The sequence below is a fragment of the Cylas formicarius genome, unplaced genomic scaffold (genome assembly GCF_029955315.1).
Source record: "Cylas formicarius isolate icCylForm1 unplaced genomic scaffold, icCylForm1.1 PGA_scaffold_8__14_contigs__length_24414737, whole genome shotgun sequence".
Lineage (NCBI taxonomy): Eukaryota > Metazoa > Arthropoda > Insecta > Coleoptera > Brentidae > Cylas > Cylas formicarius.
The window spans coordinates 16,473,597-16,499,393 of NW_026844361.1; the positions used below are offsets into that span (position 1 = coordinate 16,473,597).

At 36.1% G+C, this 25,797-nt stretch overlaps 2 protein-coding genes across 2 annotated transcripts; one reads left to right on the top strand and one right to left on the bottom strand.

The window, feature by feature from the left end:
• On the top strand, positions 1-4,077 carry LOC132706567 (purine nucleoside phosphorylase-like). Its single transcript, XM_060677950.1, has 6 exons — positions 1-71; positions 136-230; positions 283-444; positions 495-653; positions 708-932; positions 3,470-4,077. Exons 1-6 carry the CDS (start codon positions 58-60, stop codon positions 3,691-3,693), a joined length of 879 nt encoding a protein of 292 aa, XP_060533933.1. The 5' UTR covers positions 1-57; the 3' UTR covers positions 3,694-4,077.
• A 188-nt stretch (positions 4,078-4,265) lies between these two features.
• Positions 4,266-25,459, bottom strand: LOC132706566 (anoctamin-4-like). Its single transcript, XM_060677949.1, has 21 exons — positions 24,923-25,459; positions 23,618-23,865; positions 22,979-23,152; positions 22,742-22,876; positions 22,511-22,687; positions 22,313-22,458; positions 20,418-20,517; positions 20,260-20,367; positions 20,003-20,208; positions 19,648-19,814; positions 18,907-19,002; positions 18,729-18,850; positions 18,510-18,674; positions 17,430-17,573; positions 17,201-17,370; positions 17,010-17,149; positions 12,832-13,037; positions 12,587-12,770; positions 8,055-8,152; positions 7,796-8,003; positions 4,266-4,472 (listed from the first exon to the last, which is right to left on the bottom strand). The coding sequence occupies exons 1-21, from the start codon at positions 24,990-24,992 to the stop codon at positions 4,354-4,356; spliced, it is 3,183 nt and encodes a 1,060-aa protein (XP_060533932.1). The 5' UTR covers positions 24,993-25,459; the 3' UTR covers positions 4,266-4,353.
• Between the last annotated feature and the right edge of the window lie 338 nt (positions 25,460-25,797).

Here is a 25,797-nt window from a genome sequence, read left to right on the forward strand (position 1 = left end):
CATGACATCAAAATAACGCACGTGCGTAAATCATCAAAAATTTTGGTACACCAAGCAATGAGCGAAAAAGAGTACGTATTTCATACTACTGCATTACTACCAGATCGTTGTTGCATATCACTATGACTTTCCCAGCTTCGATTTGGAATACCTGTCAAAATCGTACCACTATATCCGTGACCGCATTCCCATTGCCCCAAAAATTCTTATAATTTGCGGATCGGGACTGGGTGAGCATACTACTTCAGCTCACTGTCAAAAGGCCACGCGGTTCCGTTGTAGGTGCTTTGGCTGAGACCTTGCGGCATCCTTTAAGCATACTTTACAAGGACGTCCCAAACTTTCCACAGACCACAGTCGAGGGTCATGAAGGAAAGCTGGTTTTCGGGGAATTATCAAGCGTCAACGTTGTATGCATGCTGGGCAGACCCCATTACTATGAAGGTATCATAACCTGGAAATAAAAAATGACATTACATATAATTCTACCACAGGTTACTCGTTGAAACAAATCGCGATTCCCGTGAGAGTAATGAAACTCCTCGGCGTCGAGACCCTGTTTGTAACTAACGCAGCAGGTGGGGTAAATCCTAGTTACAAGGTCGGTGACATTATGGTCATCAAGGACCATATAAATTTTCTCACGCTCGGAGGTGATTCGCGTAAAAATTACGCCAACCTAGTAAGATGATGTCAAAATTGCCCAGGTCAAAACCCTCTGAGAGGCAAGAACGACCCAAACTTCGGTCCCAGATTTTTTGCCGCTAATAGGGCCTACGACAAAGCGTTGATAGCGACTGCCAGGCAGGTCGCACGGGAGTTGAAACTAGCCCACGTCTACCACGAGGGAGTTTACGCCATATATAGCGGACCTAACTACGAAACTGTGGCTGAAATTAAAATGTTGAGGATGTTGGGCGTGGACGCGACAGGTAAGAACAGCTTCTGCTCGCTGATTCGTCATAAAACACGTCTATTAAACGATATTAGAGAGTCGTCTATTAAATTTGAAACTTCCGCTTTTTCTCGTTGCTTCCGAAAAATCTATGAAATCGATATCGATATCTCGGTAACGGTAGGTCCTAGAGAACAAAAACGATCAGCGACGAAAGTAAAAAAAAATGTCTGTTCGTTCTCCGTTCTCCATTCTCTGTTCCAGAGTTTTTCGACGATAACTTCCGAACGGTTCGAGCTTCAAATTTTGCTCTTTTTTAACCGTCCACGAGATGCATAAGATATGTAGAAATGGCTGCGTTCAAGCCTCGGCGTCCAGCTTTTTTTTTTTTGATTTTCGACTGTTTTTTGAACTTTGCTATGAAAAACCATAAGTGTCCGAAATTTGAAGCTATCGACTTCAAATTTTTCAGACGAATAGCGCTTGGTCCCCTAACGCAATTGGGGGGTTGGGGGTCGGAAAGCATTTTAAAAAAATAAAAAATCGCGTTTGCAACGTTCTAACAAAAAATACATTTCTCGAAAACCGTTTACGCAAAAAAAAATCTTGAACGAGAAGACGCACAAGGTTTAGCTCCGAAAAATTTTATTCTTGATAATTTTTCAAGAGTGTACAGGGTGGGCCGCATTTTCAAAAAAACTGAAAAATGGGTACCCCTACTAGGGCAATAACTAAAATACAGTGTTTGACATGACGATATAGCTCATATAAACAGCTAAAACTTTTGTACTTAAGGTTTTCACCTATTGCAAAAAGTGTTCTCGATATCCCGTCCTATACAATAAATCTGTTAAGTATCCTAAATTTCCAGATATCGACTTCAAATTTAACAGAGAGGTAAAAATCCATGTCCACATTTAAACAGTGGAAATTGGGTGCAATCAAATTTCACAAAGTATTTTTTCAAAAAATTTGAAAAATTTTTTTGGTTATTTTGCCTTTCAGAAAAACATGCTTTTCTTCATAACCATTCACAATTAATTCTTTAATCAGCAGATGAGGAATATCCAGGGCTATAACATTTATTTCAGGCATTTTTTCAATTATCCACAAAAATCTAAAAGACCCCGAAAATCGTTCTATTCCAGAGTAAATTTTTAACCGCGAATCAGAAATCGTACAAAATATGGCCAAGAGCTACAATTTTTGTATTTACGGTTTTCGTCTACACACGCTGCTCTAGATATTTGAAAAAATCCATAAGAAAATTATTATACCTGGGATTCAGTCAAGACGCAATGACGTAATTGATTATTACGACCCACTGCGTGGTTCTAGAAAGAAATTATTTTCTCGAAAACCCTTTAGTATTTGGGAAAAATTCTTGGACCATGCCACGTGGGAGATCCAGGGCTATGACCTTCATGTCCGGAAATTTTATTATCTACAGGTTGTGTCAATTATGGGTAAAAATATCTAAAATACCCTAGGAATTGCCGTTTTCGTTTCAGGTTTCGTCTATCACACAGGATGCGCGAGATATTCCAAAAAATATCATTGCAAATACCTATTATTTGTACAAACTACAACATTTATCAAAGTTTGCCGTGACTTTGAAGTTAGGCGGGTAAATGACGCTTTATACAGGGTGTATGCGTACTAAAATTACATCGATTTTGCGAAAGTTTCATAGTGGTCAGGAGGAGCACGATAGAAGAACAATTGCATCCCTCTAGGATAAGAAACCGTGAAGCGTCTTCTGTTTAAAATAAAAAGCTGCCTTACCCCTGAACTTGCCCCGCCCACCGACCATTTTTCGAAAGCAATCTTGTTCGATTTAGCGAATCAAAGTTTGTTAAACTGCTTCTCTAATTACTCTCTAATAATCTCCCGTTGTTCAATATAGAATAGAAAACAATAGAAAATCAGACCCAACATACTGCATATAGAAAACCTAAGCACACAAACCGATTCCTTAATGTATTGTCATATCACCATCCGACCCAAAAATCGTCGGTTATCATTAAATTCCAGCATGTTTTTATTTGAGAATTTATTCTCCGAAAGAGGCGCTGCTGTCAGTTAACAAACATACCCGTTTGGGAGTATTTCATGTTTGCATGTTATCTTTGAGCAGCTATTTTTACTTGCCTAAGCGACAATAAAGCATTGTCCCTCACCGAAATCATAATGTGGAATTAAAAAGCAATCAAAAATGGTTTGCATTTGTCAGTGAGTCGCAAATATATTGCTGCAGTTCTCCTAAAGTGTAGAAATCCTAAGAGATTGTCGAACATTCGTTGTCTTTATTATTTGTTTGCACAAAGTTTCGGACGGATGTATCACTAGCCGTTATGAAGTGGGTACTAATTTTAAATCTAAGGCTAGGAGGCTTGCTTATATGCTAAGCTACGTTTCCATTGTTTTTAATAAATGTATAATAACATAAATAACATAAATATTGTTTTGGTGAGTTTTTAAATGTTCGTCCAACATTTTTTTAACAAAAATTACCAATTATACACCTCCTTTTTCTCGCCCGATTATTTTGGTCATAGTTTCGATTTATTTCAGGCATGTCTACAATTCCGGAAGTCCTGGTGGCAAAACATTGCGACATGACCGTTTTCGGTATAAGTTTGATCACCAACAAGTGCATCGCATCGTATGACGTAGAAGACGAACCTAATCACGAAGAAGTGTTAAGAGCCGTGACGCAAAGTTCGGAACGGCTAAAACAATTCGTTTCGGGGATTGTAGCCAAAGGGCCATGTGGTTGTAAAAATGAGCGCGCTTAACTAATATAAACAGTGCGCTTCGCACTTTTCTATAGTGTAATTTGTACACCAAGTCAAGTCATTTGCCGTTTTCGTTTTTGACATATGTAGAGGTTATGGTTTCTTATTTTTATTTGGGTGTTGTTGATTTCGATATTTAGATTTTTTCGAAGGTATATCTTATTCAGTGTTTGTGTGTAGTACTGCTGATTTAACAAGATTGCTTTCGAAAAATGGTCTCAAAAAGAAGCCGCTTCGCTAGAGGGACGCATTGTGTTTCTAACGTGCTCCTGCAGACCACTATGGAACTTTCGCAAAATCGATGTAATTATATTGTGCGTACACCCTGTATAAACCGTCTTTCACTTATTGCCGAATTTCAAAGCCACGACAAACTTTAATAAAAATGTACAATGTATGTTTCAATCTCAAAATCAACAACACCCAAACAAAAAAAAGCAACCATAACCTCTATATATGTCAAAAACGGAAACAGCAAATGACTTGACCAATCGCAATCGCTACCTCTACGTATCGGGAGCGCTTGGCTATGTTCGATGAATGCCACCAATGTAATAGAAAACAAACCGTCGTTATTAATAATAATTTTGTTTATTTACACGTAACACAAATACACATCATTCGCACTTATAAATGCACAGAATCGATCAGAATATATAATTACGTCGTCTCCCACACTGTCGAAGACGTAGATTTCTTTTTCCTGCTGACGACTTCTACGTGGGCATCTAGACCGTCCGAGAATCTGCTGAGCCGTCGCGCCCAAGATCCCCGAATCCCTGAAATACAAGAATTCGAAGGTTACGTTAGCTTTATTCTGGTTAGTGACAAGACTGTACCAGAGTTGTCCGCATATTGCACAGTCAAAACCGATTTGATATCGTTTTAACAAAATTGTTCTGGGACTACTGGTGTTTATTTTAGAAATACCTCTTTTCCTTCAACACATTCTGTAGCAAAAATCTAGCTTCTATATTAAAACCCTTTACAAGGAAAACTGTTAATTTCGTACTTAATCCCTTTCATTTCGATGAACAACAAACACCATTACATTAGAGCCACAAAATATTCTGCTAAGTTTGGGCATAGAATCCTTCTTTACTAAAGTTTCCATTTCTGAAACTCTCAACCGAGAATGTGGAATGTGTGAATGTTTTCATCATTTGACGATAGGATATTTCAGTTAAATGTGTCTCTCAAAGACACGCAACGTCGGCCACGAATTGGAACGGTACTTCGGAACCATCCAAAAGGCCATTACAGAGGGATAGAAAATTGCAAACCCATCGAGGAGGCATCGGGATGCCGGTAAGGGGGATGCTTCAGGGAAATCGCCAGAAAACTTTTAACAAACCAAAAGTCTCAAAACTTGCTACTTCAGCAAGTACGAAAAAGTCGTCAGGCCAAAACAAAGAGAGCGGTTAGAGGACTACACTGAAGCATTTAGGCTATGTTCTGACCAGTTCCTCGAGATCGGAAAGCTTGCTAAAGAATATGGACAACATACTGCAAATCTTCTGGAAATCATGGTATCACTCATGAATACAAACTTCACTGACTCTACCACCACCGTACCAGTGGATAGGGAGGAGGAAATGCACAAACCCTCCGATGTGCACTGTCACACATTTGGATTGTAGACGAGGATAAAATCAAATAGGCACTATCATGCTTGCAACAAACGGAGAAATACAATCTTATTACCATACAATCAGTACAAGACTTCAAAATATTCAGAGCTTAACAGTCCAGGGCAACCTTAAATCTGTTATTGATACTTCTTCTCTCTCAGAATCCCTGAAAAAGTCTCGTTCGTTCATCAACATATTCTCTAGCGAAAATCTAGCTTCTATGTTAAAACTCTTTATAAGGAAAAGTGCTAATTTAATGGCTTTTTGAAAATTTTACACAAATAAGTTGTCTTTTTTATCAAAAATGTAATAATAAAATGGACAAATTAGGTAAAAATATATCAACATCTAAGTATTTGTATTTACAAAATTTGATATTCGACAGAATTCGCTTTACCAATAATCTCAATATAATTGCTTAAATATTACGATCACGAAAATATAACATTTATCTGCTACGATTTGCTACCAAGATGGTTATGAAATTAATAGTTGAGCATATATTTTTTTTCAACTTCAAAGAAATGTTTTTTATTTTACAAATTTCACCAAAATTTTTTTCACAAAATTATCTTACAATAGACATAGTTGCCAGATGGTGCAAACTTCAACGCGGGCACTGTATTATACAGACATTTAGGAAAACATCCAGAACATGCTAGAAGTATAAGAGGATTGTGTGAAAGCTTAGAGAAGCATTAAATATTCTAGTCACCCCAAATTTAACAAAATATCAACATGATCTCATTCGAGATGTAGCTGCAGAAAATGTCAGCCATCTTAATTGTTTACGAAATGTGGGAGGTGACAATTTATTAATGTTGTAATACCCACTGGCTTTTTCAAAAATGACTAAAATAATTGAACGTTCTACAAAAATATTTGAGTAAAGAGCACTTGTCAAAAACTCATTTTTGTTGGACACCCTGTCTAGTATTTTACTTATAAAAAAGTATGTTTTTATAATAAAATTGAAAGCTTCTTCTTTCAAAAATTTCAAGACGAAAAATTTAGATTTAAGCAAAGTTATATGCATATAAAAAAACAGGTTTTTGTTAAGCGCACTATATTTTTAGGTTGCCCTGTATATGGTTTAAATCATGTAAAGTAACTATTTTGGTGTTAACTTAAGACGTTGCTCTTTGTATAGGGTGGGCCGTTTATCTTGGGACTTATTTCAGAAACTATAAAGGGATGGAGCCAAAAGTTAAATACCAAAGTTAATTGGGGTATTACAAACCTTTAATTTATTTTAATTTTGTATGTACAGGGTGTTCCAATTTTCGTGAGCGAGTCTCGACCTTCTTATTTTAAATGGAACACCTGGTATAGTACTTCCTGTTCGAATTCTATACAAAGTTCTAGACATATTCTGTGTATAATGTCCTATACCTAAGTCAACCGTTTTTGACATATTTAACTTTCTATGCAATGACGTTTGCAAGACATAAAATATCTGCAAATTTCTTCATTCGGTAGCATTTATTGTTTTACTTCAGTAAGTTTTGTTGTAGACGAAGGACTGGAATAACGGATTTCATAAGAAATTTTAAGACATATTGATACGGGGTACGCGAAAAATTAGATTAAAAATAAAATAAAAAAAAACTGCCAAAAAAAAACCAATATTTTTACTTTTTCAAATATTTCCTTTTAAACATTTGTCTATTACAAATAATATGCTGTTGCAAGTTCAGTTAGTGTAAGGTGGCTATGACGGCGTTTGAACAAATCAAGTTCTGCCACTATGATTTACCATTTCATCGTTGACCATAATCTTACCGATGCGCTTATGAAGATTATGCATGCATTATTTATACAAAATAAGATCAATGATAAGCTATAACGTTGGCGAATTTTTTTGTTAATGAACGATCAATAAAAAAATAATAGCTTATAATGGGTTTTTAAGTACATAATGGCATTTCTAACAGATTTGGGTTAAATCTTCAAGGGTTTTTGCAAAATGCAACAAAATATTAAGTTGTTCTTCATTATTCAAAATATGTCTACGTCTATTTTTTTCTTTCTTCAAAGTTGCATATATTCTAAAGTGGTGTCGAAGATCTTTTTTCTGGACGCCTCCTTAATGGAAATTTTCTAATATAATCTCCAAGAGCCAGAGTCCGGTTTTTATTGTACTAAATGTAACTTTCTAACACATCAATTTTTTCCGCTGTAGTAAACATAATACGCAAGCAGCATTTGTTTTGTTTAAACGCTGTCATACCCACCTTACACTAACTGCAACAGCATGTTATTTGTAACAAATGTTTAAAAGCAAATGTTTCAAAAAGTAAAAATATTAGGCATATTGAAAAAAAAGTTTTTTGGCAATTTTTTTAATTTCATTTTTAATCTTATTTTTCGCGCACCCTGTATCATTATGTATCGAAATTTATTATGAAAGTAAAAGTAAGGTCGTGCACTTCGTCGGCCGCCCGAATATAAATGATATTTTCAAACCGTACCGACACGACTTTCGTGACTTCGATAGACACTGTCGTTTTCCCTGATCGTGTTCACGATATCGTCGTAATCGTAATCGTTCCTCTTCAGGCCGTGTTCAAATTTCGCCTCTTTCGCCAGCAACGATTCCCTCTGTATTTGAGTTTTCAACTCGGACGGCACGTCCGGTATCACGTACTGCATAATTCCGACGAGACCGAACACGACGTGCTGCAAAACAATCCGGTAAATATGGTAAACAATAGTAAATAATCTAATAACCTCGAATATGACGACGAACGCCAATCTGGCAGCGAACACGTGCCAGTATTGCGGACTCAAACCGTACGGGTCGTATTCGTTCGGTCCATTTCTATAACCTAAAAGTAGTCGATATGTACAGGATGTCCGAAATAAGATTCCCCACCGACTTGGTTCGAAGACCACGAACGATAGAAAGAAAAATGAAATAATAGTTACATCTAGATTTAATTTCCCATTTTTTTTTAATATACAGGGTGTTCGGTCCATCTCGGGAAATAGCGGCTTTCGTATTTTAAATTCTAGATATATTTTATAAAATTATTAACATTTTTTTCTTTAAGGGAGCCTTAATTATTTAATTTGGTATGGATTCCTTGGAGAAAATGAGCTATTGTCATATATTGAGTGGATATTTTGAATATATCAGCATAATTCTGAAAGAGATTATCAACTAGATTGTAACACCTCTCACATTTTTATTTAACAAATGTATTGATAGTGGAAGTTTTCCATCGAGGGTGGTTCCAATATTTAAAAGAGGTAACACAAACTCTCCAAATGATTTCCGACCCATATCAATAGTTCCCATAGTTGGTAAGGCCTTCGAGACACTTTTAAAGAATCAATTATTACGATTTTTTCAAAAAAGTAAATGCATTTGTCATTCCCAATTTGGTTTTAAGACCGGCTGCTCCACTGTGCAGGCGCTTCACAGGGTTGTGGGAGACGTGGTGGGGGGCCTGGCCTCACGCTATGTGACCTCACTAAGGCTTTCGACTGCGTCTCTCATGACCTGCTTCTGGAGAAGCTTGGCAGATATGGTGTCCGTGGTCACCCTCAGGATCTTATCCGGTCACGTTTAACTAACAGAAGACAGTGTGTCGCCTTTAACAATAACATATCGGAGTTGAGGGTTGTGAGCAGTTTCGCGCCTCAGGGCTTCGTCTTGAGTCCGCTCCTGTTCTCTATTTACATCAATGACTTGTATCATTTTCTGCTCCCCAATAAATGTACACTTTAAGCGGACGATACATCGTTTGTGACTTATGGCAAAGACTCCAATGAACTTATGCACAATGTTGATAATGTGGAGCCGGATGGCGGAAACCAACAATAACTTAAACTAAACATAGCTAAGATACAACGTCTTGTTTTCTCAACTAATAATTATCTACTGGAGAGCAACAATGTAACGCTTGACCAGACATTTAAACACCAAAAAAAATTTGTTCGTTTGATTGCCGGCGCAGGTTATCTGGAGCACTGTCAACCAATTTTTAAGAAGTTGGAAATAATGCCACTTCCTTGTCTGTATATTTATTATCAATTATTAGAAATACACAAAAACTTAGCCAGCTTCCGTCAGAACTCCTCTTGCCATGACTATTTAACTAGAAATTAGATTCAAATATACCAAAAGTCAAAAAAATTCACTAAACTTTAACTTGTACAATAAACTACCAGCCAACGGAAAAGTTCTAAGTAATAGAAAATTTAAAAAAAAACGTCTTAACCTTTCTTAAAAGGCACTGCTTTTACTCGGTCAGGGAATGCTTAATTTTGTTGATGTTCCTTTTTTATATTTATGTAAACGTCTTGTTCTATACATACACACATATACACTGTAATGTTTTTGTGCATTATACACTGTTTTATATAATTTATTCATTGCGTTGTTTTTTATATACATATTTTTCTACATATTGTATTTATGACTTGCCATAATTGCATCAACAAAACGTCTATTCTGTTCTATACATTTATACAGAGTGAGCAAAAAGTAAATTACGAAAAACGTAAAAACTCGATTTTTTAAAGGGAAACCCCTGGTTTCGTTCCAACCGCGGTCAGAAACCGATTTGGACCTGTAAATTCCTGTCACTCAGCTGATTTTTTGATACGATTGATGTTTCTCGCTTGGTAGAAAAATCAGTTCAGTGACGGGAATACTATCTACAAAACTTCTGTTTGCTTCTTCCGAGCTTAATTGAAGCTGGATCGCGTTCTATTCTGTACCTGCTTAAATGTCTGAGGGAGGCGGAGCTAACATTGTCATTGAACATTTCCATATTGGCGACATATTGGGGCGGTTTCGTAATTGTGTTCGGCAACTGCTGGCGAATTTATTTGGCTTAGTCTTAAGGATGTTTCACGTTCTTTGAGTCTAGTTAATACGGTGTATTCAATGTATTCTTTACTGCATATGCATGGAAACGGAATTTTGTCTTTGACGGATCCAAGACGTTGAGAGATTTTTGGACAAGTGGTAATTCTGATTTTGACGTTAAATTGCTTCAGAACTTTTTATATATGGTAAGTGATATGAATGTACCTCCAGATTATTTGTCTTTGGAAGGTTTGTGGTTGTGGTTGTGATGGAAATCTTAATATCTCTAGTGTGGAAACTATTAGAGAGAAGAGCAGATGTAAGGTGTTTTAATTCTATTCAATGACTCGTGCTGAGACAGTTTTATTTTATTTATTTATTACGGCTCTGTAAACAAGAGAGTTGATAATGGTGGATGGTGATATGACAATGCATTAAGGTATCGGTCTGTGGGCGGAGGGTTTCTGAAAACAGAATGACTCAGTTAATAAGAATATCTAAGACTGGGAAATTATTGTTAGTTTCTAATTCAATGGTAAAACGTATGTTAGAGTATATAGAGTTTAAATTAAGAAAATCTAGTAAGAATTCTTGACCATGAGATGGAAGGAGGATAATGGAGAACCCATAACTGTTCCCGCCGTTTGATCAAAAATTTGATAATTATAAACAAACAAAACGAAAATTTATGGTTTCCGAAATAACATTTTCTTATTGTTGTAAAGATAGAATACATCTTGTTTGTTTTATTATCGGCTGGCCATGATACTGAAGAAAAATCAAGTGTAGCCATCATCAGTAATCATAAGGTAGATATAAGTAATTTAAAATTAGTTAAACAGGTAAATAATAGTAGAAAATTAGATGCCTACGAATTGTTAAGAGAGGGAATAAGGCACTGAACAAGGACAGAGGTCCAATCCCATTTAGCATATTATACGCGCTGATTGGTTGCGTGAACAGTGCGTAATCCCCTCTCCCACTTCCCGATGTATATATATATATATATATATATATATATATATATATATATATATATATATATATATATATATATATATATATATATATATATATATATATATATATATATATATATATATATATATATATATATATATATATATATATATATATATATATATATATATCCTCACGTATTGATTCACGGATGGAAAAATGTGATGACACTATATTCCGGGATATCATCCGTTCGCTCGTTGAACTCCGACTGGAATCCTGCATGCGACTGGAATCCTGCAAATCTTGCATCCGACTGGAATCCTGCAGACGTTTCGCCAAAATCTCACTTGGCATCTTCAATGCTCGCGTTCCGAAAACAGTGTTCGAAGTGTTTTCGGAGCGCGAGCATTGAAGATGCCAAGTGAGATTTTGGCGAAACGTCTGCAGGATTCCAGTCGGATGCAAGATTTGCAGGATTCCAGTCGGATGCAGGATTCCAGTCGGAGTTCAACGAGCGAACGGATGATATCCCGGAATATAGTGTCATCATATATATATATATATATATATATATATATATATATATATATATATATATATATATATATATATATATATATATATATATATATATATATATATATATATATATATATATATATATATATATATAGAAAGCATTTGTCATTAACTTTAGTTTTAATCTTCTCTTGAAAATGCCAGCTTGGTTGTGTTTCGGTTTGTGGTAAAACGCGTTATTGTTTATTAGACTTGTTATGAGCTTTTGACGAATATGTAACACGTAAAAGATATTTCTAATACCAAGCATATAACTTTAATTTTAGTTTTATATTATTATATAATAATAATAATATAATAATAATTATCAGAAATTGGATATAATAGAGGGTATATTAGCAATGCGCATTTAATATTGGCCACACATCAGTTTATTTTCAAAGTTAAAAAAGTTAAAAACATACGCTTTGTATTGGAAAATGCTTAAGTTAAAACGACTCTGCGCAGAGCCGGATTTTTTGTTGTTTTTTATTTATTGCTTGTTAAGGATCAGACATAACATGCAAATATCTATTTGAATATTACTTTCAGGTTTTTTATTTATTGCTTGTTAAGGATCAGACATAATATGCAAATATCTATTTGAATATTACTTTCAGTGTCTAGAGCTTGAACTTGAACTTTTTGTAATTATAATATTTTGATTTTGTCTACTATATTTCAGCGATTTTTGATAATTATTATCGAATATAATTAATATCCTAATATTTAATATCTGATTTCAATTTTTCAGACTTAATTATTTATCTTTTGTGATAATATGGTTAAAAAAGGAAAAGTTTGTAACCGTGTTAACTCAAAAATTTTATATACGGTGAAATAGGAAAATTACTGAAAAACACAAAAGCTAATGTGGAGCACAATATCGAGCCGTATCTAAATCCTACAAAGTTCAATATACCTCTGTACTGGCACGTTTCGGGCGTTTCGTCGTCATCATCGGCCCCCATACCATCGTTGTAATGGGAAGTGTTGAAAACCGACAGAGAGGCATCGATATAACCCTGCAGGTCTTCCGTGGGAGAGTATTTATACTTGTACACCATTCTCGGGATAAAATCGCTGGTGTAAGCGATCACAAAAGCCTGAAAAGTTAGACGAACGCACGAGAATGAAATCAATGTCAAAATTAAAAATGCTGCGTACATTTGAAACCACGGCAGCGTATGTTATGGCCTTGAGTATCCCGTACCAAGCCCCGATGTCTTCGACCCTCTCCGCTAGAGGTCGCCTGGCTTGCGTCACCATTTTGTACGCGTCCAGTCTAATCTCCGCGATGTTGTTCAATAGGGCACAAAGCGGTGCCAGAGGAAAGGCGGCCACGAAGAGAGTAACGAAGCCGTACTGCAAAACTGAAATAATTTAAGGGTAACTAGCTAACCAAAACGAGCATTAACATCAATGAAGTTCAAATTCGTTCAATGATTTCTTCTTTGGAAATAACCATATACCTATAAGATAATATAGTGGCCCTACTACGGTAAAAATAGAGGTGCCGCAGGTGGCTATGATATTTTCTTAGAGAAGGTATGTATCTTTGGGGCATACGTCGCCCCCAACTGACTAAGTTGATTGATTGATTAATTTTTATGAGAACGCAACATCAATCTCTGAAATCCGAACATAATTGGCAACGCCGCAATAAGTAATTACGACTTTCGCAGAACAATCTGTGCCCTGTGCCATTGTTGCCAATTTTGGTGTGAATATCTCCGTACCGTACTTAGAAACTTGTATAATATGTTCTTTCACGAAATAACAACAAATGTGACCTAATAGGATTTTAGAAAAACAGTGATGACTATACATTAATCATTTAACAAACTGGAAAATAGACATACAAATATTACTTACTAAACAGAATTCCCTACATTTTTGAGTACACTTAAATAGGTACGAAAGATGTTTGGGCAATATGTTTTAGTGTACAGGAATTACACTAACAAAAACAACTCTGCATTGCTTTTCCAGACCTTTACTCCTTTTTTGATCGAAAATTTAATAAGATTTCAACGTATTTTGAGAAAATACTGTCGTAAAAATGCCGCATCCAAACCTCGACGATCTGTCGGCGGCCATGTTGTTTGTTGAAAGTTCTTATGGGTCCTACGTCAGAATTTGTCATTATAGCTGCCATTGGTTAAAAACGAAATTTTCAATCTCGCACATGCGCACGAATGTACCTCAAAAAAAATTACGTAGTTGCTTCATAAGATCCTGTACTGGCCGCATAGTAACTATATGGAAATAAATAAAAAAAACTCGAATTTCCAGAACGTCGAAATGTTATAATAACTCTTCTTGAAGAGGAGCTATTCAGTTGACTCATTAAAAACCTTAAAAATATACGTTCAGCTGGATGTGATGATATACCGAATTTTTTGATCAAGTACCCCTTAAGATTCATTAGAAAGCTATATACCCATTTTTTATGAAGGAAAATGTCCTTCGACCCAAAAAATTGGAAAGATTATTTCTCTCGGTTTAATGATAATAACTTATACCTTAATACGCTAAAAACATCTTTTAGAAGATCCCATCACAGTAAAAGCCATGTGGAGACTTTTCACATAAATATTGAAGATTTGCGATGATATAAAGTTTCTTGGAAAATTCATAGATAAAAACGTGCTTTTAAAAGTCGTTGCTCTTCTTTGGTAAAGGAGCGTGTGATGGCTTAGCAGGGAGTGTAAAAAGACAAGCTTATCGTGCCAGCCTGATAAAAACAACCACATAAAAACCCCACTTTCCTTTAATCAGTGGGTCCAAAGTTTTTTTTTTAAATATCAACCAAGATTCGAACGCTTAACTATAATAAAAAATACTCGCGAATTTCATTATTACAAACCATTGGAAAATTTTTCACTATAATGCAGGCTCGTTTCAGAGGATGAAAAAGTATTTATTTAAAAAAAAAATAAGTTTAAAAAAAATAAATAAATAAATGACGACAAATTTACAACTTAATTATTTAAGCATGTTTGTTCTATTCAGTATGCGATTTGCTAATATTGTTAAAAAAATAAAATGTTATTAATAATAATTATAATAAAATAACATAAATAATAAAATTTGTTTTATAATAATATTTTGTATTACTATTTTTAATTATCACTGATAAAACGTTCAATACAGTTCGAGACGGCGTCCGGCGCGCTGTCATAAATAAATTCATTTTGTTTAAACTAATGACAAGCAGTGAAATTTTCTTCCGAAATTTTTAAATGTGTAAAACATGTGATCGATATTTTTTTATCCGAGTGTTCGAAGTGTTTTCGGAGCGCGAGCATTGAAGATGCCAAGTGAATTTTTTTGGCGAAACGTCTGCAGGATTCCAGTCGGAGTTCAACGAGCGAACGGATGATATCCCGGAATGTAGTGTCATCATATATATATATATATATATATATATATATATATATATATATATATATATATATATATATATATATATATATATATATATATATATCGACGACTGTTTTCTAGCAATACCTAAAGGACCTCATTCTGAATAGTTTTAACTCATATCACACAAAAATAAAATTTACCATAGAATATGAAAAGGATGACAAAATTAACTTCTTAGACATGACACTAATACGCAAGGAAAACAAAATCAGAACGATGTGGTACACAAAAGATACATGGTCTGGACGATACCTTAATTTTCACTCCCAACACCCAATATCACAAAAAAAGACTGTTATTATCGGGTTGGCTGACAGAGCTGTAAATCTATCTAATCCAGAGTATAGAAAAGAAGCTATATATAAGGCTAAGTACACACTAAAACTAAACAATTACCCAAGTGCCTTAATTAACTCTATTTTTAAAAGAAGGATACATAAATTCTACAACAAGATTTCTGTAAAGGAAAACACACAACCATCAAAACGAGAATATTGTTCGTTGCCATACATACCAAATTTATAGGAAAAAATCTCGAATGTGTTTAAGGGAAGCTCTGTAACAATCTGCCACAAGGGTCAAAATTTGTTAAATAGGAATTTCAGTAAACTAAAAACACCAATACCCAAAGATAAAAAAAGTCACATTGTATATCAAATACCGTGCAACGACTGTGACCAAGTGTACATTGGCAGACTAGCCAACTGTTGAAGAACCGTATCGATGGCCATAAGTACGACAAAAAAAACAAAACAGCCATCAGCAGCCATATAACGGAGAAAACACATACTTTTAACTTCGATGACACAAAAATACTTGCTACCGAACCAAACACACAAAAAAGGGAAATAATTGAGATGATACATATTCAAAGGAATAAAAACTCCATAAACGCGAAAACCGACATAAAACATCTGAGTGAAATCTATTTCGAATTGTTAAAGTAGACCATTTTAATATTCAGATGCTCAACCGCGTATCAGTAGGTCTTAAACTTAACTCAAACGTACACTCTAAAAAAATAAATAAATAAAAGCTAAGAGGGGAAAAAAAAGACCTCAGATACAATGAATGTTTATTTTCCACTTCTATTTTTGATTCGTACCCAAAGCAAGAACGTTATTGTTTTTGGCAATGATGTATGTTGTGGTACTTTTTCACAAACAGCGCTAATAATAGACATTTAAAAAAAATTAATAAATTGGTGAGTATGACTAATATATGTAATTTGTTTTTGTAATATTTGTAATTTTTAAATTCGTATATGTCTACTGTTTAAGATATTCTGGGTTAGACGTTTTATTTTTTGATAGCGAACTAATTCTTTGTATGATCTCGTTTTTTTTGTCCTTTGTTTTGCAGTTTTTGAGAAAGACCTGGGTTGCCGGTCGAAACGTCAATGACAATTACAGTGTTTTAAAATTATTTGTGAGTTTTGTTCACTGTGGACCAAACCCTAAGAATCAACCTATAAATATATATATATATATATATATATATATATATATATATATATATATATATATATATATATATATATATATATATATATATATATATATATATATATATATATATATATATATATATAAATATATATATATACATTTTTTATGATCAAGTGGTAAATGGGGGGTCCACTTGACGTGATCTTACTCAAATATATTATGTATTCAAAAAAACGTTGAAGGAATATCTGGTGATCAAATACCTGTGTACTCAGTAGAAGAGTACTTTAGCAAGCTTGTTTATAGATTATTCTTTGTAGTCTTAGATTATGGGTAATTTTTATTTTATTTTATTTTATTATTGACAATTTCCTATACAAACATTGTATTTGTCGATTTGGAAAATAAAAGTTATTATTATTATTTATATTAATATTATTATAATGATGATAGATAAATACTCACTCATTTCTAGATACTCGTCGAAAAGAGCCAATCTGCCAGGGTCTTGCAGGTGGTAGTCTTCCTCCCACCTGGTGTGCTTCCTGGATAAGTCTTTGGTGTGAGATCTGTGCGACCGATATCGCCACCAATTGTAGAACTTGCTAAAGCGGAAAAAGCCATAGCACGCCATTATCGCGCATCCTTTGACTTACGGGTTGAATAACTCCACGAAATTGTTGAGGATCTGCTTGCCGATCATGATGATGGCGAGCTGAATGCACAGTTCGCTGAGACAGCCGGCCGGGTCGCATATGTCGCCCTTGACGCGGAAGAACTCCGACTTCCTGGTGATGGTATCGCCCGGGTAATCGAAAAACCTACCCTAGAATTAAGAAATCGCAGATGACAATAACATTAAGTTTCAGCAAAAACGCGACTTACCTTGAAAAACGCGATATATATTAGAGACGAATAAAAATTCATAAACTCGAATAAAAATATCTTGAAGGTGTAGGAATCCTCGTATTCTGTGTGAGTTCTTGGGTTTTCCAAGTTGGTTAAGTATATAGCTAGCCTATGGTAGCCCTAAAATACACGAAGTAAATTTTTGGTGGGGGCGTGGTTTTGCGACTCCGCCTTTCCACATTTACCAATCAGCGACGAACACGATATGCATATGAGACAGAAAAATGATACAAAAAACAAAGATATGACAGATCGCACTGTTAACTTCGTCCGGCGCACGTATGACGTCACGCGGGCTATCATACTTGTTTACAGTGCTATTGCTGAAGTTTGTTAATTGTAATTGTTTAGGGTAAAAAGCAAGTTGCTCCTATATTTGTAGAATCCGAATATGCAGAAACATATCAAAAAATAATTACGTTTTGCTTCATAAAATGTATTATAAGATTTAAAAATTTGTAGGTAGTAGGAATTTATAATGAAGTTTTGATATTATAATAATGAATTAGGTATCATTTTATTAAAGATCTTTGCTTTTAATATGATCTGCGAATGTTAAGGAAATTTGTTTTTTTAAATAATTTTAGTGAAAATCACTCTATTTTTCTGTAGATTAATTATAAATGAGCGGTTTCAAAATTGCGATAAAATGCGAATTATAGAGATAGAGCCCTGTAAACCAATAAAGGATACATTAAAAATAAAAGAAACTTATCTGCGCTCTAAAAGAGTCTCAACTAATTGTGTTCCATGTCTTCTATCAATTCGACTGTTTGGAACCAATTTCCCTCGATTCTTGCAATGGCAAATTAAGAAATGGTACGCGCAACTCGTTTGAATATTTTCGTCATTAGCAGCGAAACAGCATAATAATTAGCAAAAAGCAGTGAAATACCACACATACCCAAAAAACACAACACAAATAATGGTTAGGAATCCTGCCAAATCAAGTTCCGCGTGACGTCAGTGACGCAACACTTTGTTTCATGAGACAGAAAGAGTTTTAGGTCAGTTTGACGTGGATTTTTTGCGTCTCAAGGAGAGAACTCAACTTACCCTAGTTAATGACATTATGAGGATTAAATTAATGATGGCAGCGGACACCGACGTAACTATTTTGGCATGCTTCTTGAGGAAAAATTTCCCGCTGCCGTAAATGACCGAGACCAGCGACAGCCTGTAGATGATCGTTCCCAAAACGGCGCAGAGAACTATGAACAACTAAAAATAAAGGTAACCGCGGTAAACTAATTAATCAACGTCACGTATTGTTACCATAAAGAACACAGCGGATCCGGTGATGACGAAGCGAAACACCTTCGACGACAGGGGTAGGTAGGGTTCTTTTTCTCGTGTCACGGGATTCGTGCGGAAAGTTTTCACGCTGGTCTCAAACTCTGCAAAACAATTCGTAGTGACGGAGGATTGTCGTTGTAAGATTCGGGTTTGTAACCTGGCCTGGGTTCTTCGTCTTGTTCGGTACCATTCAGATCCCATTCCCATTGTATGACGCTTTGTTTCCGTCTCCACATCTCCAAGAATACCGTCGCTGTATAGTACAAGAAGAGAAGGACAATTAGCGGGCCGCTTTGAGGATTTTAGTATTTTTTACATATTCCGACACCCCAAGGTAAATTATGTTGAAAATTATGGTATTATAGACTATACTCCAAGTCAGACTGAAAATACCGTGTGCATAGTCACACGTTATTTTCATAGGCATAGGTATTTGCATAGACGCACTTTGTTTCTTTCATAATCGGGTCTGGAAATGTTGGCGCTGCCCTCGTAGAAGACACAAAATGTTACCCTTTGAACTACCCAGTACAAGCAGCCTCGCAGGGTCAAAGCTCGATAATCAGGTACCTAAATATGTCAGGTACCAAATATGGAAGGATCATAGTCAAATACCCCCGTAATATATACGAACATATTGCAATTTAGATTAAATTATTAAGAACGCTTCTATGTATTGGAACATCAATGCATAATCAAATTTAAAACGGTCCATTTACGTTTCAAATAAAAATTTCAAGTTTCAATAAATATTCATTACGGACCATCTCAGACCTACTTAATGCAGACTAAACAACTGTTGGGATGGGTCTTACCACGGTTAAGGCACTCTAAAATACTTAAAACGCCAAAGCAATAAATGGACTATATTTTTGGTCCTACAATAACTAAAACTTACCCCATAAGCTCATGAATATGGCGAAAAACACCGTTGCCGGATTGTCGAATAAGTACGTCAGCCTGGCGAACTTACAACTGTCCACCAGTTTGGTGTAGTTGCAAGCTTTGTCGCAGAACGGACACAGGGTGATGTTTCCGGGACCGTTGGCGTCGCAGATTTCTTTCCTAGGAGAGAATGGCGTAAAAACGACACGAGTATTTTTAAGCTTCCGATGCCGCCGCTTACCTCTGCCACAGCGTGACTAAATTGGTGCGACTGATGCTAAATGAGTGCAAACTGAAAACTGACAAATGGGAAACTACAAAAAAAAATAAAACTTCCAAAACTTGCTAAAAGTGGTAAAAACATTTACGTGGGTTGGTTGTCGTCGCCGTCGATGGTAAACACCCCGTACAAAAAGCACAACGTTCCGACTATGGCGGGGGCGATAAGCATTTTCGTGTAGAAACCGAGCCAACAGAAGTACAGTGCAATTTTGTCACCGAAATACTTTTTGACAAGGTTTAATGGTTGCCTCTTCAACGATTTCGAAGGACTGGCCCACTCCAAGTAGAGTAACTGGAATACCACGAGTCAGTTGGCGGTTTTCGACTTACCAACAACGCAAACCCTTCTATCCAACATTGTCCCGTCTGATTCGGATCTATCCCAACTGCTCTCGTGTAATGGAAAACAAGCAACGTAAGTGGAATTGTTCAGGAGTCTTCGGATACCGACCTGCGAAAATGAAAAATAATTCACCGTCTAAGTGCGGGGCGAAAACTGACTTTATCGATGTCGTCGAATTTGGTCCTTAACAAGATTTGCATTACTATTAGACTCCTCTGCGCGCTGGAGTACGAGGTCGCTCTATCTTTCACTACGAATCTGAAAGAAAAAAATCCCAGTTGTTATCTACTGACCGTACAAAGTGGGCACTGTATTAGGGCCAGGATGTCCGATTAGTGCTGGACCGACATTAGTTTTTAAATTTTAAACCGAACACATATTGAAATGAAATACAACCATGAAATACCGGCTACCACCCGGTACCGCCAGGGAAACGGATCACTGAATTTTTAAATCAAAATTACAATCTTTGGATAAGACAAAATAGAAACATTTGGTGGCCACCTCGAAGTCCAGATCTTAGCCCACAATTCCGATCGTGTCAGGCGAAAGCCCCGTCCTCCCTTTTCTTAAAAAAAGTTCGACGCCCTTTATCTAAAAAAAAATCGGTGTCCCTCCCAGTCCTATAGCGCGGCAGGGGGAATTTTTCGAAAGGAACGCTGCAGAAAAAAATTTAAAAAATTTTTTGAGGGGGGTGGAAGGGAAAGATCGGGTACCTCCTGCCCCGGCCTCCTCTAGAACCTTACCGAGATCAACCGGACCTACCACCTTAATAGACGCGTTCAAAAACAATACTCAAAAAGGTCATATTTTTGAGATTTTAAGGTAGGTAGGTGGTTTTTGAGCGTGGATTCGGTGTTTCCAACCCGAAAAACCCCCCTATGCCGATTTAGAACCGATTCGGCAAATAAACCTCCGAGATAGCAAACTTTTTGAACTTTGAGGAGACGCCCTCAAAAAAAACTCCACAGAAGGGTATAGGACATGGGCCTTCAGAATGATGCCTGAGTATTGACGCGTCGACATAGGTACTCAGTTTTTCGTTCGGCCCCATAGGAGATGAAATTCTCCCGAACCTCAAAACCTCCTCAATTTTGAGGGAGGTCCTTTTTACGGCACCCAATGGCGCTCGGGCCCCCGAAGGTAACGGTGACACTCGCGCCAAGATCGAACCTCAAATAACTCCGGAAATCTCGAAAAAACGAAAAAGGGCTACCTCCTCAAACGCGATTTTTTGAGGTCGCTTCCTCCTCAAGAATTTTTTCTGAACAGATAGTGAAAACCCCAACTCCAATTAAAGATATGGTATATAAAGAAAGATGCACTACTGTAAATAAACTAGAAAGATGTATTAGAGAACCTGAAGTCCAACTAAATAACAACGATGTTGTTTCTATTGTTATAAACCATATAGAGGTTGTTTATACAACGTGCATTATTCAAAATGTTGAAAACCTATTGTAGATTTTCTATTTTGTTTTATCTTAGTTTTTACTTTAATTGTTACAGTTACTGTTGTTTATTGCTTTTACTTGTTGCTGTCATATATTTTAAATTTTTAAACTTCTATCTTATTTATACATATCATTTTACATCGTTGACGATATAAAAAATGATTACGTTTTAATTTCCTAAATCTATAAATCTCTGTATTACCTTACCAACAAAAAAGACACATCAACCATTGCAAAAATTCTTAAAGGTTGATATGCTTTTTCAAAATTCTTTAAAATAATTAGGTGTCAGTATTTCGAAAGTCATTAGGTTAAGGTATAGGATATATTTACTATAAAAGTTACCTTTATTTTTGGCAAGGATTCTAAAAATGTCAAAAAATGTCGATCCAGCACTTATCGGACACCCTGTATATAAAAAAAATAAATAATTTTAAAATTTAATTTAAACCATAAAACTTTTGTGTTATTTTTTTTCTAAAATCAGTAGTTCCTGAGAAAAGGTACAGGCCCCTAATGAATTGCCCACCCTGTAGGTAAGTAATGTAAACTATTACCCCAAGTCATTGCTTACCCACGGTCCGTATAAAAATACTCACTGTTCCTCCCTATCAGCTCCTTCAGTGGCGTCGTAAAACGAGGGTTCTTCCGGTATCAAATCGTGATTGAACTCAAAATATTTCCGAAACTTCTTTTGCCACAAGTAGAAAGCTGATTCAGTCTTGCTGTGTTCTTTTTTGTCGTCCTACGGTATTACTCGTGTCTCATTCCAATAAATGTCGTCGTTAGACACTCACCCAGGCCTTGACAGATATTGTAATCAATCGCTTTATCGGCAGTTTCATTCCCATAAGGTCGGCATATCTGGTTTGGGTTTTCAGGGGCAAGTGAATCTTGAGGAACCACGTCCGTCCGTCGAACGACAACTCCTTGTGCTCCAACTCCAGCTCCAGACCTTCCTTAACTAAATTTTCCTGTAAAACGGGGAAACTTCAGTTAGAAAGTTTGGTTGATAAGTACAAATGAACCTGGAACGTCCGGCGATTATCTCGCCGTTTAGCTTCCACCTCGGTCATCACCCCTAGCTCTTCTTCTTCGTAAACCAACACCATGTCTATTTTTCTTCTGCCGTCTCGGAAATATAAACTATCAGGGTTGTTGTTCTGAAATTTGTAAGGGTATATGGCGACTAACATTCGTTAGACTTTAATAATTTAATGAAAAAGGCTATTTGAATATGAACAAAATTTGCTGCCAAGACAGACCTCTTCTTTCTCCGGATAAGGAGTGACATGAGGCTCGTTGATCGTTTCGTCGTCTACATCCGGGGTATCGTCGACTAAGGAAGGCAATGGGGTACCCGGCAGGGTCATTTCGCAGTCATTCGACAGTTGAGGTCCGAAAGCGTCTTTTATAGAAATGCAGTTGTTGAGTTTCGACTGGAACCAATCAGATAATAATTCTGTAATCTCGCATCCAAATATCTGACCAGTGACGCGACGCGGCTATTTATGACGAAAGGTTCGATAAATAATTCATTGGATTTTCTATTTTCGTACCTTGTTTTTTATTAATATATTTCCCGGCCACGGCCGTATGCCTTTACGTCTAAACTTTGCCAGGTTATTTATTAATTGTTACAGCAATTGACCTACATTTGTGCTATACCGAATAATAATGGAGAATTTATGAGCGCCCATCGAAAAAGGACAAATATTATGAATCTTATCTTTCGAATTGACTAAAAATGTGCTTAAAAACTATTCACGCAGAAGCTGATTAGTCAACTGGTAACTAAACCAATAAACATAAACCACATGCAGGGCTAAAACGCTCATAACTTTGCAGCATACGACACCCAATTTATCATAATATCTTAAATTGAACAAATAAGAATTTCTCACGTTTTCCTGTTGTAACGAGCCTCTTCTATAAGTCAGCCGGGGGCTTTCCTCTATCCCAGACAAAACCTCTTGGTCGTAGGAGATGGATCTGTTCCTGCTCACATTTCCCAACGACTGCGAGCGGCTTTTCTCTATCAGATCTACAGTTGAGACGCTGCTGTCGTTCAGGTGAATATGAGGGGTGAGTACCCGCGATAAGGAGAAGCTTAGACTTTTGGCACTGTCAGTACTGGGTCTGCGAGAAGAACCTGCCACGAACGGATACATCTGGCTGGTCAATATTATTATCAATTAAGAATTAACGTGATATAACGATGGTGGGCCTCCACTCTTCGCTATATGAAATTGTTATTGAATTGCAAATGTTTGCTTAGAAACTTTAGTGCAGGGGAGACAAAGTTTAATTAAATCGTTCTTAATGTCGACCATTTGGAATATCGATTAGCTCGTCAAGCGGCTATGAATGCATTTTTAATAAAGTTTAAAACTATGTGACGTCTTGCTTCGAGACCGGTGATATTAATTTATGGAATTATAGACGTTTTCCAGTTATTTGCTTTAACTCGAACGGATCGTTCCACTTTATTCTCCCTGCTATATGTTAATTTACAATTACATTCAAAAATTGTTGAAAATTTTGAATGTTACTAAAACAAGATTTATCTCGCTACGTGAATTTAAAAAAAAAATAATAAGTCGAATTTTGTAGACATTAACGCCCTAGAACACCAACAAATATAGTTGGAACCAGCAAATTGCAAATAATATCTGGTAAAGTGTTTATTTAGCATTGGAATATCTCAAATGGCAATCGATATAAATGCGGCTCTAATATTGAAGCTATGCTGATTTTTTATGCCATTGAAGCCATTATTAACAAGCTGAAAAATCTTGTTTTTTTTTTATAACTACTTTCTTTATTCATATTTGTGTGTTGCAAAAGAAAATTCGAGTTCGTCAAATAAAAATGAACCTGAAGATTTGGTTCGTTTCATTCAGATGCCATAAACTCAATGTCCAACATTTACTTACTAATGTAAATTCATAACTTTTCGATTATGGTAATACCATTACACTTTCTAGAGGTGTAGTCAGTTTTTTTTTATTTTAAGAGGAAAATGTAACTAAGCATATTGCTAAAAAACAATACAACTTACACTAATATCTCAGGATTATTTGGCAGGTAGTCCTGCTTCGAAGTTAATAAAATTAAATCAATTTTAACCCTGGTTCTTTGCCGTGGGGTATATTATTGCCTCGAATTTTATATGCGAAAACGTTTTACAAAATTAACCTACGGCCTACCATTTGATTTGGATAACGTCTCAGATTCAATAAACATCTGACTCAGCCCATTCCCATTTCTGTATTCCATAACTCTGCGACGAGTGGATGGAAACTAACAATTCCGACGAAGTCAGGTATCGAGGACTTCGCTCCCTTCGTTTGTCGACCGCACTTCCAGCATAATAATCAAAAAATGTCCGAAAAAATAATAACAATAACTTTCCGTTACGTTTTAATGCCCGTAAGAAAGCCACGTCATCTTTGTTTATGAAAGGTCACGTGACAGGCCATGTTTCGAGGGGGAACAGACTATCGGGACACGTTTTCCCGGGACTTTCCACGGAAAACTGAGTTCCGATATTTTGTTACTACCGCGGGAACCGAATCGAAGGTATTCGACCATCGAATCGAAGCGCTAGTGGAAACGCGACCGACTTGATACCTGTTGATTTGTTGTCGCTTCGTTTGGTGCAGGGTGGGACTAGCCCTTGTTGCTATCTAGGTGTTATGATGGACCCGAAGGTGAAGACCGACAAGATCTCCCAAAGCATCTTCACTAACTACTACGTACTAAAATTAGCATATTACGCCCTAATCGAAACGCATATGTCTTATGGTGTGCTGGCGTGGGGTCACCTTCAAGCTCTGAAGTCTTCTCGTTACAACGGACAGTGCTACGAATAATGTGCAAAATGTATTATTTTTGGGTAATGATGTAAATATATATGGTAAGATGTTCTGTTTGTTTTATACCAAATAAATTCTATCGATCTATCTGCCTACCATCGTCGACATAATCGTGAGATATTTATTGTAATCATATAAGAAAATATTACCATAGTTTGTGGGTTAGTCCATTAAATCTAATCTACATAAATGGATGTGTTGCCTAT